Genomic DNA, 14,711 nt, shown 5'->3' on the forward strand with positions numbered 1-14,711 from the left:
TGTGCTATTGCTCCAGCCCCACCCTTGCAAGTTTAATTTGGTTGTAGTGTATATTAAATTAGTGTCTGTCTTTCACTGACTTTGAGTTTCTTTTGGGTCATGCCTGGCAGTGCTCAGGAATTATTCCTGGCACTCAGGAATTGCTCCTGGCAGTGTTGCTGGGGGACATCCCATATGGGATGCCAGGGATTGAACCCTGGGACTGAACCCCGGTTAGCCACATGGAAGACAAGTGCCTTACCTGCTGTGCTATTGCTCCAGCCCCCATCTCTGTCTTTGTTGTTGTTATTTGGGCTATACTGACTTTCTTCAGGGCTTATTTCATGCTCTGTACTTAGGGATCATTCTTGGTGGGGCACAGGAGACTATTTAAGGTAATGGAGATTAAACCAGGTTGGTTGCATGCAAGGCAAGCTCCCTACTTACTTTACAATCTCCCTGACTTTTAATTTCCATCCAGATAGTACAGATAAAGATTATCGTTATAGCCAGATAATTGGTTGGATAAAGCCACATCAAGAAAGTTCCGTAAAAAGCACTGGATTGTTTTTGACATCAAAGTTGCAGAATAAATGTATGTTTATGAAATCTTAAAATTCTTATAATTCTCACAGATTCTTTGTGACAAATTCTCATAAAGTGAAAAAAAAATTTTTTTTTTTTAAATTTAGGCACTTAAGCTTGGAGTAGAGTTTCAGGCAAACAGTGTTCCAACACCAAGCCCACCACTGGTGTTCCAGACCCTCCAGTAGTTTTCCAGCCTTTTCCTCAGCTGCCAGTGTCTGTTTTTTGACTGAAGTAAACGTTAGATTTTTAAGTTGCATTAAGAGTTTATGAATGAAAATTAGGAATCAAAATATGTATAAATATTAGAATAGAAATTCTAAGCAATATATAATTGCATACCTCGGTGTTTAAAAAGGTATTAACTAGTTACACATAGGGTGGAAATAGCACGAATACTTTTTATCATTTTCTTATTGGTGTTGTTGAAGGTAGGCAAATGACTTACGTAGCTCAGGTCCTTAAATCTTTTTTTTTTTTGCTTTTTGGGTCACGGGTTACTCCTGCCTCTATGCTCAGGAATTACCCCTGGCGGTGCTCAGGGGACCATATGGGATGCTGGGAATCGAACCTGGGTTGGCCGCGTGCAAGGCAAACGCCCTACCCCCTGTGCTATTGCTCCAGCCCCAGATCCTTAAATGTTTTATAGATATAATCTACACTTCTTTTTTTAATAATGTAGGAGTACTGCTATTTGTTTACCCATTGATTGAATTAGGCATGAACTCCACATTCCATTTTTTAATTGTATTGCCATATTATTAGAGTTACAAAGCTTTCATGTTTGAGATTCAGCCATACAGTGATGGAACACCCATCCATCCCTCCACCAGTGCACATTTTCCACCATCAGGATCCCCGTTATTCCCCCCACCCCCACCTTTAATTCTCACCCCCCTCCATCCCAGTCCTCACCCTGACTCTGTAGCAGACAATTTCCCCGATACTCTCTGATTTTGGACATTATGTTTTCCTCAAAATTTCCCACCACCATTCAAGCCTACCTGCCAGGGGCAGACACAAGATATTTATTTTTCATGGCTCATTTTGAATATCAGTATGTCCCACAGGGCCGCAATTGTAAATGTAAATTTCTGGATTGTAAATACTTGGGTTCCAGAGGCAGCTCTGTACGGCACTAATTCATTTTGGGATTCAGTTGGGAGTCTCTGGGCCTGGGCTGCTGGTGCCCTAAAATGGCACTTACCCGGAGGCAAATTGTGGGCATGACAGCCAGTCTTCTGGGCAGGTGGGGACCCGGGGAGGGATAGCCCGGGTCCTCTGCTGCCATGCAGCCTGGAGATTCAGTCCTGGAACCTGCGTACCTGGGCCTTGCTTGTGGAAGCTATTGGTCACTGGGATTCTATCTGGAGTAGGTGGGGAGACTGTACCTGCTCCATCCCTGGTATAACCTTTACTCTTACACTATTAAAAATAGTTTATTTTCTGGTGAATTGATGCTTCATCTTACTATGATAATTGATTTTATTTACCAATTTTGCCTTTCAAAAATTAACATGTTAAGAGTTGTATGACTCTTATTTTGTTTCTTTATAAACCTTTATATTTTAAACCACTAATATCAAAGTGTTTTTCATAATGTACCTTCTAGTTACAGTTTTTATTTTAATGAATTTCGTTGTGTAAAACTGATTATTTCTCATTAAAAAATAAGGGGATAATTTTCTAATCTGTAGGAATTTGTGTTGTCTGTTATTAGTAGCTCTACTTCTAAATTTTGGTTTGTATGTATAGAATGTCAATGTCATTTGAATTATTTTACCTGTTTTCTAATCTCAACTTCTCAGAATCAAATAAAATGAACTCCCAAATTGAAGGAGATGCCTTGCCATTTTAGATAAGAAATAAAGGAAGGAAGAAATAAAGGAGAATTTTCGGCCCCTTTTTAAAGCAAAAATTAACCTTTGGATATTGTTTTGCCTGTTCAGTTGTTGAATCTCTAAATCTCTAAAGTTGAATTTAGACCTTACATTTTTGTTGTGGCACTAATTTCAATAACCTATTATGTGTTACAGTAACATTTCGTAGATTACTTCTTTAGGGAAGGTAGATTAAAATTTCTGCTTCTTTTTCTCCATTATAGGATCTCTTAAAATAGATTTTTATATTTAAGATATATTTAATTTTAAGAAGCTTTGAAATCAGAGAGTTTTTGTTGATCATGTAATACTCTGGGGATAAGTGAAATTAAAGCTAATAATACTTGTTTTTTAGGAATATGTTACTATCTTTGTTTCCTTGCACATACAGTTGCTTTCCTATTTTCTGAAACAGTAATTTTGTAATTTTGTTAGGCAGTTTAAACTTCTTACCAACCTACCATATTGCTTTTCTTTTAATGCTTACTTCTAAAGTAGATGTGAAAATTAATTGGCTCTCATTCACTTCATTCTGAAGTGATCCTGTCAAGTGGCTATTTTGTTTTTAATTTTATTTTATTTTGCTTTTTGGATCACACCCAGCGGTACTCAGGGGTTACTCCTGACTCTGCACTCGGGAATTACTCCTGGCAGTGCTCGTGGGACTATATGGGATGCTGGGAATCGAATCCGGGTCGGCTGTGTGCAAGGCAAATGCCCTCCCTGCTGTGCCATCACTCCAGCCCCAAAACTTTATCATTTTGGAGATTTGAAATACAAAACAAAAATAGCAGAAGAGGATTTTTTTTATCATTGCATAATGTTTTGCCTCAGACCTTTTTTCTTTTCTAACAGAATTTCATGTTTTACGTGTAACAGTAAGCATGAGTAGTAAACAAACATGAATTTGATTTTTGTCTATCTGCTATATTTGGTATATCTAATTCTAGCATATATCTTTTGTTTTTATTTGGGGGCCACACCCAGTTGTATTCAGGGTTTACTCCTGGCTCTGCACTAAGGAAATACTCCTGATGGTGCTCAGAGACCAAATGGGGTGCAGGATTGAACCTAAGTTGGCCATGTGAAGACAAAACGCTTTACCCACTGTACTATCCCTTCAGCCACAATTCTAGAATAACTTCATAAAATACCTGGGCTTCTCACATGCAAAGCATGTACTCAGTCTGTTGAGCTTTCTCTCCAGTCCTACCATCATATTTTAAGCTTAGCTTCTATGATACCTAAATTATGGTTGAGCTATGAACATTGTGTCCTTGTCATTTCCATTGTTGACCCTTTTGAAAGTTGAATTCAAGTGATACCATTATAATTTAACTAACATTATTGTTAAGCTTAACTTAAAAGAGTACCTTTTCAGAAAGATATTTAGGATATCCATTTGTTCCTAATGGATAAAATATTGGCTATGTATGAATTAGATGTGTTTTTGTAATTAGTTTATTTTAAAGTATTCAATATGCCAAACGCAGTAACAACAAGTCTCATGATAGAGATGTTACTGGGCCCGCTCGAGCAAATTTATGAGCAATGGGAGGACTATGCTACCGTGCTTTATTTTAAAGCAGATACACACTTGAATATGATGTTGTGGCCATAGTACAGTAGTGAAGAATTTATTTTTCTTATATTACCTGATTGCCTTGTTTCTGTTTTTATTGTTTCTACTCTGATATGTTCCACTGTACTAGATTATTAGAAAGGTGTCTTAATACTTATAAGAGAGATTGTTTTGCCCTTTATTTTTCTTGTTGGTGGTGGTGGTGGTGCTGGTTTTTCTTTCGTTTTTTTTGCTTTTTGGGTGTGCCCAGCAATACTTAAGGGTTACTCCTGGCTCTGCACTCAGGAATTACTCGTGGCGGGGATGCCAAGGGTTCAACCTGGGTCAGCCATGTACTATCGCTTTGGCCCCTCTGCCATTTCTTCTGGTTGGAATGGTAAAGGATGCTTACTTGAAACCTGTTGCTCTGTTTCGGGTTAGTGTCAACCCTCTCAGCCTCTAACATTTGTTAAAAAGTTTGGTAATGACATATATTTGATAATAAAAGCAAATTTTACGTTTCTGAGATTAATTTATGCAAAGAAAATCCTCAAGATTTGATGATCGATTTTCCTCAAGAAATTTTATTACACCATACCAAAAATATATATTCTTTTAAACTCTACTGTAAATCCTTTCATTGAAATATTTTACTCATTGAAGCACTGGGGAATAATCCCTAATAGAGTCAATGTCTTCTTTGGCCGTAAAGTATGTTAACTTTTATATTTGATTTTCAAATAGACACCAAATCCTACTGCAAGCGAGTTTGTTCCTAAAGGAGGATCAACCTCCAGGCTGAGTACCGTGTCCCAGTCAAGTATGTCTGCCTTCTCTCAAGTTTTCTCTCACCCATCAATGGGAAGTCCTGCTACTGCTGGATTAGCTCCAGGTAAGCTGAGTAACTATTTTCAGTGTATGCCAGGTATCAAAGTTGTAAGCAACCATTTGCTATTAGTTTATCAGATCTGAAATTTTGTTTTTAAATGATTCACATTTGAGGACATTGAGCTCTATGTTCTAGGTTTTGATACCATAGACCAAATGTGGAGTTGAAAATTTTAAAGTAAAACTTAAATATGAACAAAAGATAAATTAATTATTTTAAAAGCACTAAGAGTAAATTTATAGGCGAAAACACTTATATTTAGGAAAGTCTGGATCATAGTATTTCTCTAATTTTTATGTCAGTGATAATGTTATTTCACTTAAAAACTTCTTAAAAGAATAATACAATATTTGTATATATTTCAAGTTCTTTTGTACTAAACTAGAAAATTCTGTAAATTCTATATAAAGTTAGATATATGTAAAGTTAACCTTTCAAATGATTGCTTATAAGTCTGTATTGGTCAACAAAGTATTATAAACAGTAATAAAAAAGAAGTATAAAATATTAGGGATTGTTGAGGTAAGAAAAATAGGACTTTTTAATTACTCTCTTTCAAGTCTATTCAAAATATCAGGAGAATTGGAATATACTCAGACCTCTAGATTTTAGAGTGTTTAACTTATCGAGAGGCCCGTTTACTATAAAGTCTAATCACATATCTTAAAATTTCATGCAAGTTTTGCATTTATAAAATAATTTTAATAAATAAAATATTTTTTATTATCACCTATCTCTACTAATGTGTACCTTGATTTAGAAATATAAGATATGCAAGTATATATTGAGCAGAGGTTACCTTGTGTCTTTCTGTCCACACAGATTGTTTCTCGAGCTTGGACAGATCAGATGGTCTCAAAAAAAGTTTCATAAAATAGAAATGAATTGTACATATACTAAATAAAGCCAAAAGTATCTGTCTAGATCAGTATGGAAATAGAGCTTCCAGGGCTTAATTCAATTGGAAAATAAATCACTGGCTACAATGCTATCAAAATGAGGATAATGTGGTGAAAAGTGATGAGAAAAGATAGAGATAACTATAAAACAGCTTCTGGTTTAATGTATAAAGTATCAAGCGTATTATTCAGAGGCTGAATAACCATGTGTTGTCAAGGTTTATTAGTGCCTCTTTTCCCTACGTTTCTATCTTCTTTCCCATTTATTTCCCCCTCCTTTCTCTCCCTCTTTCCTTCATGTGTGCCCTTAATTTTTCTTCTACTTTGGGTCTTTTCAGAATCAGTTAAATTTGTAAACATTTTCCCTTCTTCCCTAGAGAGCAGTTTCAGAGTTGAATATCCCTGATAGCCTAAAAGTTTTACTTGTAAGTAATATGCTACTATGATTTTTCTCCCACTGAGGTGTGTTCACATTGTTTACATGAACATAATCTACATGTCAAGTGTACATCTAAAATTTCTTAGAGATTGTCCAGACTTCTGAGCAGTGTATATAGAGCACCCACAATAATGATACCCATGTTCCAGCAGAAAATTTTGGCTTTCATAATTGTTAACACATCCCTGTTCCAAAATTAAATATTTTGTTTATGTCTTTGATCAGGCTAGTTCAGACTTGCCATTTTTATAAAAAGGACTTTTAAAATATTCAGAAGTTAAAAAGTTAAAGGGAATTTTAAATATTTAAAAAATCATTAATGCTGGGCTATTTGTTTAAATGTTCTAACAGTTATTAACTTAGACGTAGACAGGCATTTCATTGGTCTTGCCTGGGTATCACAACCTAAATTTTAGATAAAATTAATTTAAAAATCACGTTAGCTTAGGAAGCTTTACTACTCTACATAGCTCTATCATGAACGTGGTAATTCTACTTCTCTTAATGAAAGTAATTTCTGTCTGAATCACTGGAAATTAGTCGGTATATTATAGTCACTGTATTCCTGAATTCATTATCTATTGCTTAAAATTTATTCACTCAGATGACAGCCCACTGAGCTAAAATATTTTCCAATAATAATTGAAATGAATGGTTTTGCATTTGTTATTTTACCTATTTTCTCCTTTTAGTTAATGGCTTAACACTGTGGAGATGAGCAAAGCAAAAAAGTCTGCCTTACTTTCAGAAAACCACTTTATCCTTCAGTGTCTTCCATCACTTCTCACCCACAAAGGTTATTTTTGTTCTAGGAAAGGTTCTTGACATATTCACTAGAAGATTGTAGAGTAAAATAGGTCATAGAATTTATTGACCTATATTAGTGATGATTTGTTTTCAGCAGTTTTGTCTACTATTGGTACCTTTCAGCTATAAAGTTTCATTTTCTTGTGTTTAGTATTTGTTCCAGAAATAACTTTTCTTCAAAAAAATGAAATTACTGTTTTTCTAAACTAATTATTAAACCTTAAATATTTGGCATGCAGGTACGATTTTTATTGTTTATAAAAAAGTATATTTTAGGTATATTTTTGACCAGAAATGCAAAACTACATGAACAAAGTTGAGTAAATGGTAAGGCTTGGAATTCCTCCAAATTATAAATAATTAAAAGCATGATACCTGGAACAGAGTAGGCCTTGAGTGAATAAAATTTCTTTTTTTGTTAGGGCAACACCCAGCAATTTTGGGGGAATGCTCCCAGCTCTGTGCTTGGGGCTCAGCACGCCAGGTGGTGCCTGGGTTGGCAGCCTTAACCCTTCTACTCTCTTTTCAGCCTCTTCGATACCTTCCTTAAGTATTGAGATTTCTTCCTTTAAATTTGTTTTGGTGATTAGAAAAAAAAAAAACTTGTATTATTATTTTTTTGTTACTTTTTAATGAAAAAAGTAAAACTTTAGGGGCCTGAGAGACAGTACAGGGCTTAAGTTGTTTGTCTTGCGTGTCTTTGCCCTGGCACCACGTGTGGTCACAGAGCACTAGCAGGAGCGTGACTCCTGGGCATCGCTGTGTGTGGCCCAAATCCCCCTCCTTTATACAAGAAAAGTGAAACTTTATGCAAAAATCATTTTAATTCATAGCTTATTAGATTTTTTAAATATATATGTACTAAAATATGCAACATACATAAAGACTCCATTATTATTTGAATAGTTTTTATTCTCTTCTAAGAAATCAATAATTAGCTTTGTATTTAAGGATCTTCTTTGAAGTTAGTTATGATAGTACTGTTTAGAGCATGTCACTTACTTGGGCTTTCGTTATCTTTGAAAATTTCTTCAACTGAAATGCATTTTTGTTTTGTTTGGCTGCCCACCAGCAGTGCCGGGGGCCGCAGCCTGCTGTGCATTGTGCCTAAAGTTGCAGCCTGCACAGCCTGTGCTTCAGCCCTTGGAGCCTTGTCCTGGCCCTGAAAATGCCTTGGAGGAACTGGGGATGGGATGGAGGCCCGAGCTGGTTTCTCCTGGCTTTGTGCTCAGGGATTACTTCTGGGGGTGTTTGTGAACCCCGTGCAGTGCTAGATATTTAACTGGAGTTTGCTGAGTGCAAGACAAGTGCACCTTGACCTCCATGTTACCTCTCCCACTGCTTAAAATGCCTTTTAAGAAATAAATATATATATATTTCTATATGTATATGCACTTTTCTGTGGTCATAGCTTGCATATGTTCTTGGAGGTTCATTGCCTTCCAAAAATTTAAAACCACTTACTTAATATATACAGTTATAATTTTTTTCTAGGTTATGTTAGTTTGAGTACTTTAGTGATCTTTAATGATTTTTGTATCATGGAACCTGAATTGCTGAATTTTGGGGTTCTTGGAAAAAAATTTTAAATCCGAGAGCTTTCTCTTTTTGGCATACTAAGTCTTGGCATACTCTAAGTTTAGTTACTTCATTGTTAACCACTTTTATTTGAATGTGATTTTAAGAGATAGCAAATAAAAAGCGCATGCATTTCTAAGTTTTTGATAGATATTATATATTGGTTAAATCACGAATCAAATTCTGATTCACGAGTTGAGTATCTTGTTATGCTTAGGTATGCACATATGGATGAGGTAGAAGGTAGTCTTGAGTTTGAAAATGTCATCATTGATTTGTAAAATGAGAAAGTCATTAGTGATTTTAAGTATTTTCAAATATTCAAAATGAGGGTGATAAGTTTTTGATCCTAATATAGATTTTTTTATAAATCATTGTGAAAAATGTCATACTAGTTTTGCCATTATTAAGTGATCACTCATCATAACTTTCATGGTAATTTTATTGTGAAAATTTAGAAAATTGTAAAAACTTTTTAGATCTGGGTTTTTGAAATACAAGTCCTTGAAGTTAACTTTATTTTATATTATGTTCCTGGTATCAGCTTAACGGGAAAATTTGATTGTAATTTATTTATTTATTTTATTTAGGCAAATTGTAGAGAAGGGGGAAAAGAAATTATTGTGTACTATTCTTCAAACTGTTAAGATACAAAATTAAATTGAAGGTTAGAGTGAGATGCTATATAGTTTTAAAATTTTGTGCTAAAATTGTAAAATTTTCTGATTCATTAGCTCAGTTATGTTTCATGTTATAGGTGAAGAAAGGAGGTATAATTAATTTCACTTGCGTAGTTGCTGGCTTGGGCAGTAATTGGATTGGTCTTTGGTCTAAGTGGAATCTTTGGGGTTTACTTAGTTCTGCTTTCTGCCAATTTAGAGATGGCTTCCTGACAGTTAATTATCGAACTTCTCCATTCTCAGTTACTTATAGTGATAAGGAATTTATTGGCTAACCAAGGAAATCCAGTGTATGTTTGAACTGTTGGATTACAATAAGAAAATCAGATTTTATGCTGAACTAAATTCTTATGTATTATCAACTAGTTCTATTTTTTTGTGTTGGAGCAAATAAATATTTCTTTTATATGATCGTGCTCTCAGTTATCTTCTCTTTTAGGTTAGTTGTAATTCATGCGTGTGTTTACATAACTTATCTGTAGGTCTGACTGAATAATACAAGAAAGGAAATTTGGAAAAATATTCTTATAATTAAAAAATTGCGTAGATCAAAATAGAACTTAAAGAAGTCAAAAAACTAGTGTGGGTTAAACCAAGTTTACCATGATGTCCAGTTTTAAATATATGTTCCATTGGCAAAAAGTCTGTGGATATAGATTCTGTGAGATAGTCAAAAATGTGAGTTTATTTTGATATTTCAGTCTGAACTGAATTATTTTACACTTAATAACAAATGCAGTTTAGCATTAAAATGTTTTGTTTCACTGAGTTTTCTTAATATATTACAGATTTCTTACAAATTATTTGACTCATTTCTTATTTAGGCATATTCTTGGTACCTATTTATAGCTTGCTCATTTAATTGTTTTTTTCCCCCATTTAATTAACTTTTAGTTTTGTTTGGAAAAATAAATTTTGATAATAACTATCTCTTAAATTCTCTTGGAAGTACAGCAAATTTTAATAATTTCATAAATATCTTTAAAGAACTTCTCAAAACTGGTAGTTAAGAAGATGCAGATGATTAGTTAAATGAGAGAGAGAAAAATGCCTTTTGAATTTAACTGCACAGGAAGTAGTCATTGTGTATTTTGAAGTGCTCAACCATTCTTAAAACCATTTAAAACATTCGTAAGAATTTTTACTTTGCGTGTTTCTATTTTTTTGTAACTACTTTGTTTTTCAGGTAACATTCATCAGAATCATTCAAACTTTTGCAGATTCTCACATTGGGGATTTGTTGTTTTCTACATTTAATAATAATAATAATAAAAACCCAAACACTTTAAAACTTTTCATAGTTGAGAAATCTTGGAGGTCCTGAGGTTTTTGTGAAGAGGGCCTCTTTTCATTGTCTTTTGATGTAGCTTTTCTGGAAGAAGGGTGCTCTGTGTATGCTTGTTTATGGTTTACAGATGTCCCAGGGAAGATTACTAACAGTAGGAACTATAGAACCACAACTGAGTTGGGAATGCGTGCTGTATATTCCCTTCCCAGTTGGGAATTTCAGGAAACTGAGGCAAGACATTATTGGCGCAGAGGGGGATGTGGCTGCTGCAACTGGCTTGGAGACCTGTCAGGTAAGGCTTAAATAGCTACCAATAGATAACGACTCCCTGGAGGATATCCTGTGTAATGTCAGTTTTGAGAGTTCCTTTTGTGGGCTTCCTGTTTAAATCTCACATCACTTACCGCATTTCACTGCATAATTGCCAACGATTTTGTGGTAGACTTTTTTTTGCAAAGCTGTGGGATGGGACCATTATGGTGATACCTTGAAAAAATATTGTGCCTATATTCAAAACAATATGTGACAAATTTGTGACAATTATGTGGTTACAGTTATACAGTGAAATACAGTAGTGAAGGGGTAAGGACTGGATGGGAGTGGCTAGGGGGTTTCCATTAACTCTAGGTTTCAGTTACCTAAAATCCAAGCAGTGTTTTTTTGCTGTTAGTGAATGAAGTTCAGTTGCCTTTAGAATGTCATGCTAGCCCCCTAATAGTTCTGCTAAAGTATCTGTATGGCTTTAACATTTTTTTATTTCTATAGTAAGATTAAAGTTAAATGATTTGAAGAGTTATTTTCTAATGTAAAATTCTATTTTTGTGCACAGTCCATTGATATTTAAGTAAACCAGAAGGTAGAGGTGAAGACAATAATGAAAGGAAGCAAACAGAGAATTACTTTATTTTTGTGTTGGACCTAAAAAAGGGCCTTAAAAGGCAGATAGGTTTCATTGACATAATCTGTAAATAGGAAATAGCAAGTCTACCTTGTTAATCAAAAGTGGAGTGAGGGCAGTTTTGCTTCAGTAATACAAGATTGTACCTGGGGCATATCAGAGTGTTATAGTTGCTGGAGAATTGCAGTGTGTTGCTATTCTGAGTGACTTGAGAGTCAGAGGGTAGGTAATAGTAAATATCCATGAACATTGATGCTTTATAGGAATGAAATGAATGAGCTTCGTAGCTTCCATGGAAAGTTGACATGTGCAGCCTAGACATTGGAAGTTCCTTCGATCACCACATTCCAAACTATGGGGTCCATGTCTCTAAGTAGCAAGGCTATCTTTCCCATCCTTAAGTTTTAACGGGTGATCCTAGTTACCTGACATACATAAATTTTTGAACATTTCCTTATTTTCATTTTCTACTTAAAACAGCTATAATTGAATTAGCATGAAGAAAATGAAACAAAAATATTAGCAGTATGTATGAGTTCAATTGTTAAAACTTCTATTTATATTAGTTTTTTCCTAAAATTTTCTCAAAATTTATAGTGCTTCGTTGCTTTAAACAAAATTGTTTTGATGTCTCAAGCTTGAGTTTATGTAACAGTGATTGTTTTGTACCAAGGTGCAGTAAAAATCTTTGGGTGTCAGAGGTTGTAAAGCAGTTTGCCTAATACCATTTAATAAATTCTATTCTTTTCTTACTTTATTATATTATAATTCCTTAAAGATCTTCTGTTGCTTTTAATCTGTCAAAGAAATCTGAATCTCATGAGCTAAATGGACATACTTATCAAATTTATTTGAACCATTTTAGTGAGTTCTTACCGGCTTTTTATGATCATTACATTGTTAGTTTTTTATTTTTAGAGCAGGACTTCTCAAATCTTGAGGTGCTTATTGAAGTACTTGTTAAACCCATTGCCTGTTGGGTCCGGTCTTCTGTGTTTATGATTTTGTAGGTCTGGGGGAGCTACAGAATTTAGTTTTCTAGTATTTTTTAAATGGTACAGTAAAATTCTTTTTCTTTGGGCACTTTTTTGAGAACCACTGCTCAAACTTAGTGCTAACTTCTTTCCTCTTAGAACATCTTTCTTCTTCTCCTAATCTCCTGAGGGTTAGAAACATATATTTTAAACTTTTTCATTAGAAACATACGTTGAGTCAAGAACTTGAATCATTGCCTGTGAGTAAGGTAACTTACCCTTCATCCAAGGCCAGTCTTTCTTTTCTGGGTGTCAGGTAAGTAACCATTCAATTCTTTATTCCAGTGGTTATAGAAGCTAAGGCAAAATCACAAGTATAAATTTAATACAACTGAGCAATGTAAACTCCATGAATCTAGAACTAGTAATCAGATACATTATTACCAAGTTATATTTTAATACGTATATTTCAAGATTTTTATGTAAAGATGAACTAAATTTTTATAAGTTGTTGAAGTCAGACTTTAAGTGATTTAAATTTGAAACTAGCTTTTTGTTTATTGAAAAGAAATTAAAAGTTAAAATGGCATTATTAAATAATATTAACTTCACATTTTTTCTGTGCACATATTTAATTATTTGGCGGGGGGCGCTACTGCTAGTAATGGGGACTACCAGCTCTACTTCGTGTTAACTTGGGGAGGGTATTGAACCTTGGGCATCACACACGTCCCAAATTTAAAGGATTTTTTTTCAGTGGGGGGTGTTGGTGAGGAGGGACTTTGGGCTTTTGGGTCACCCAGGAGGTGCTCAAGGCTTACTAATGACTCTGTGGTCAGTAATCATTCATGGCTTGGCTCAGAAGACCACATTGGGTGCTATGCAGGACAAGCACCGTGCCCACTGTGCTATCTCTCCAGCCCTAGGCCCCATAATATTTTAATAATCAGAAACACTTTCCTTGAAGTAAGTTTGTTTCTTTTGGTCATACACAGAATTGCTTGTGTTTACTCCCAGCTCAGTGCTTGTTTGGGTTGATCCTGGCAGTACACAGATGATCTCGCAATACTAGAACTGAGCCCAGAATTCCCACCCACAAAGCACCCACTGCAACCCATCGATCTCTCTCTAACATTTGAAGTGTGTTTCTTGTTTCTCACTGTGAACGAAGGATACCATTTGCACATAAATATTTTACTGTCACTTGGAAGAAAATAGACTCTTTTTGAATCAAGTTTTTGTAGCTAATATCTGTTCTCTCTCCGTTTTTTTGTTTCGAAGCCAGCAAATCTTGAGTCCTTTAATCTGCTATCATTACAGAGACTAGGGAAGATCCTGTCACTTCAGATCATTTGTCTGTGTTTTGGGGCAGGCAGGCCACCATTCTATTAAAATATTGAGTGGCCTAAATAAGTTATCTATATAAAGGTCAGCAAGTGTAGTTCCTAAAATTGTAATTTAAACCTTGCCAAAGGTTTTAAGTCAACAGTTTTTAAGCAAATTTCTCACATATGTAGGCTTTCATTGTAGTTCATTTATAGTTAATACTCTAATAATTTTTGACTCAAGAAAACTAATGGAAATTAGGCTTCTGATTGAATAAGGCCAAAGGGAAGATTTCTACATATTGACATAGAGAGTTAAATCAACCAGACTCTTGTCTCTATATTATGTAGAGTGTGTCATTTTTAAAAACACAGTTTAAATTCATCTTATGACTACAGTATTTGCTTCAGTTTGGTCAGTGACGTTAAAATTTGAGGTCATTTAGAGTACTTAACTGTTGTTTTAATGCTTCAGTATTTCTAAAGGTCTTCTAGGTCATCAAAATACTTTTTGTTATATAAAGATATTCAGCCAAAATGAAGTGTGGTATATAAATCATTTGCTGAACTTGTCTAATTACAGAGGGGAGGGAAACCAGAGATAGAAACTAATTGAATTATTGGCCAGTTCATCAAACTTCTATTAAAGGTTACTTAACTGTAGCACTGTAGCACTGTCCTCCCGTTGTTCATTGATTTGCTTGAGCTGGCACCAGTAACGTCTCCATTGTGAGACTTGTTACAGTTTTTGCATATCGAATACACCATGGGGAGCTTGCCAGATTCTGCCGTGCGGGTGGGATATTCTCTGTAGCTTGCGGGGCTCTCTGAGAGGGAAGGAGGAATTGAACATTGGTCGGCCGTGTGCAAGGCAAACGTCCTACCTTCTGTGCTGTTGCTTAAAGGTTATTTACTATTAATATTTTTTA

The 14,711-nt window shown here is 34.9% G+C and overlaps 1 protein-coding gene across 6 annotated transcripts in view; it reads left to right on the top strand.

Annotated features, from left to right (window-relative positions):
• Window positions 1-14,711, top strand: part of PAN3 (poly(A) specific ribonuclease subunit PAN3) — a 133,768-nt gene that overhangs the window by 53,605 nt on the left and 65,452 nt on the right. For all 6 annotated transcript variants that reach the window (XR_008791745.1, XM_056109674.1, XM_056109675.1 and 3 more), the window contains one exon: window positions 4,750-4,897. Coding sequence is in view for 5 of the 6 variants with exons in the window: in XM_056109674.1 (XP_055965649.1) it covers window positions 4,750-4,897 (148 nt within the window). In the remaining variant the exon portion in view is untranslated. The remainder of the gene's footprint in view (window positions 1-4,749; window positions 4,898-14,711) is intronic.

Source organism: Sorex fumeus, unplaced genomic scaffold (genome assembly GCF_029834395.1).
Source record: "Sorex fumeus unplaced genomic scaffold, SorFum_2.1 ptg000008l, whole genome shotgun sequence".
NCBI lineage: Eukaryota > Metazoa > Chordata > Mammalia > Eulipotyphla > Soricidae > Sorex > Sorex fumeus.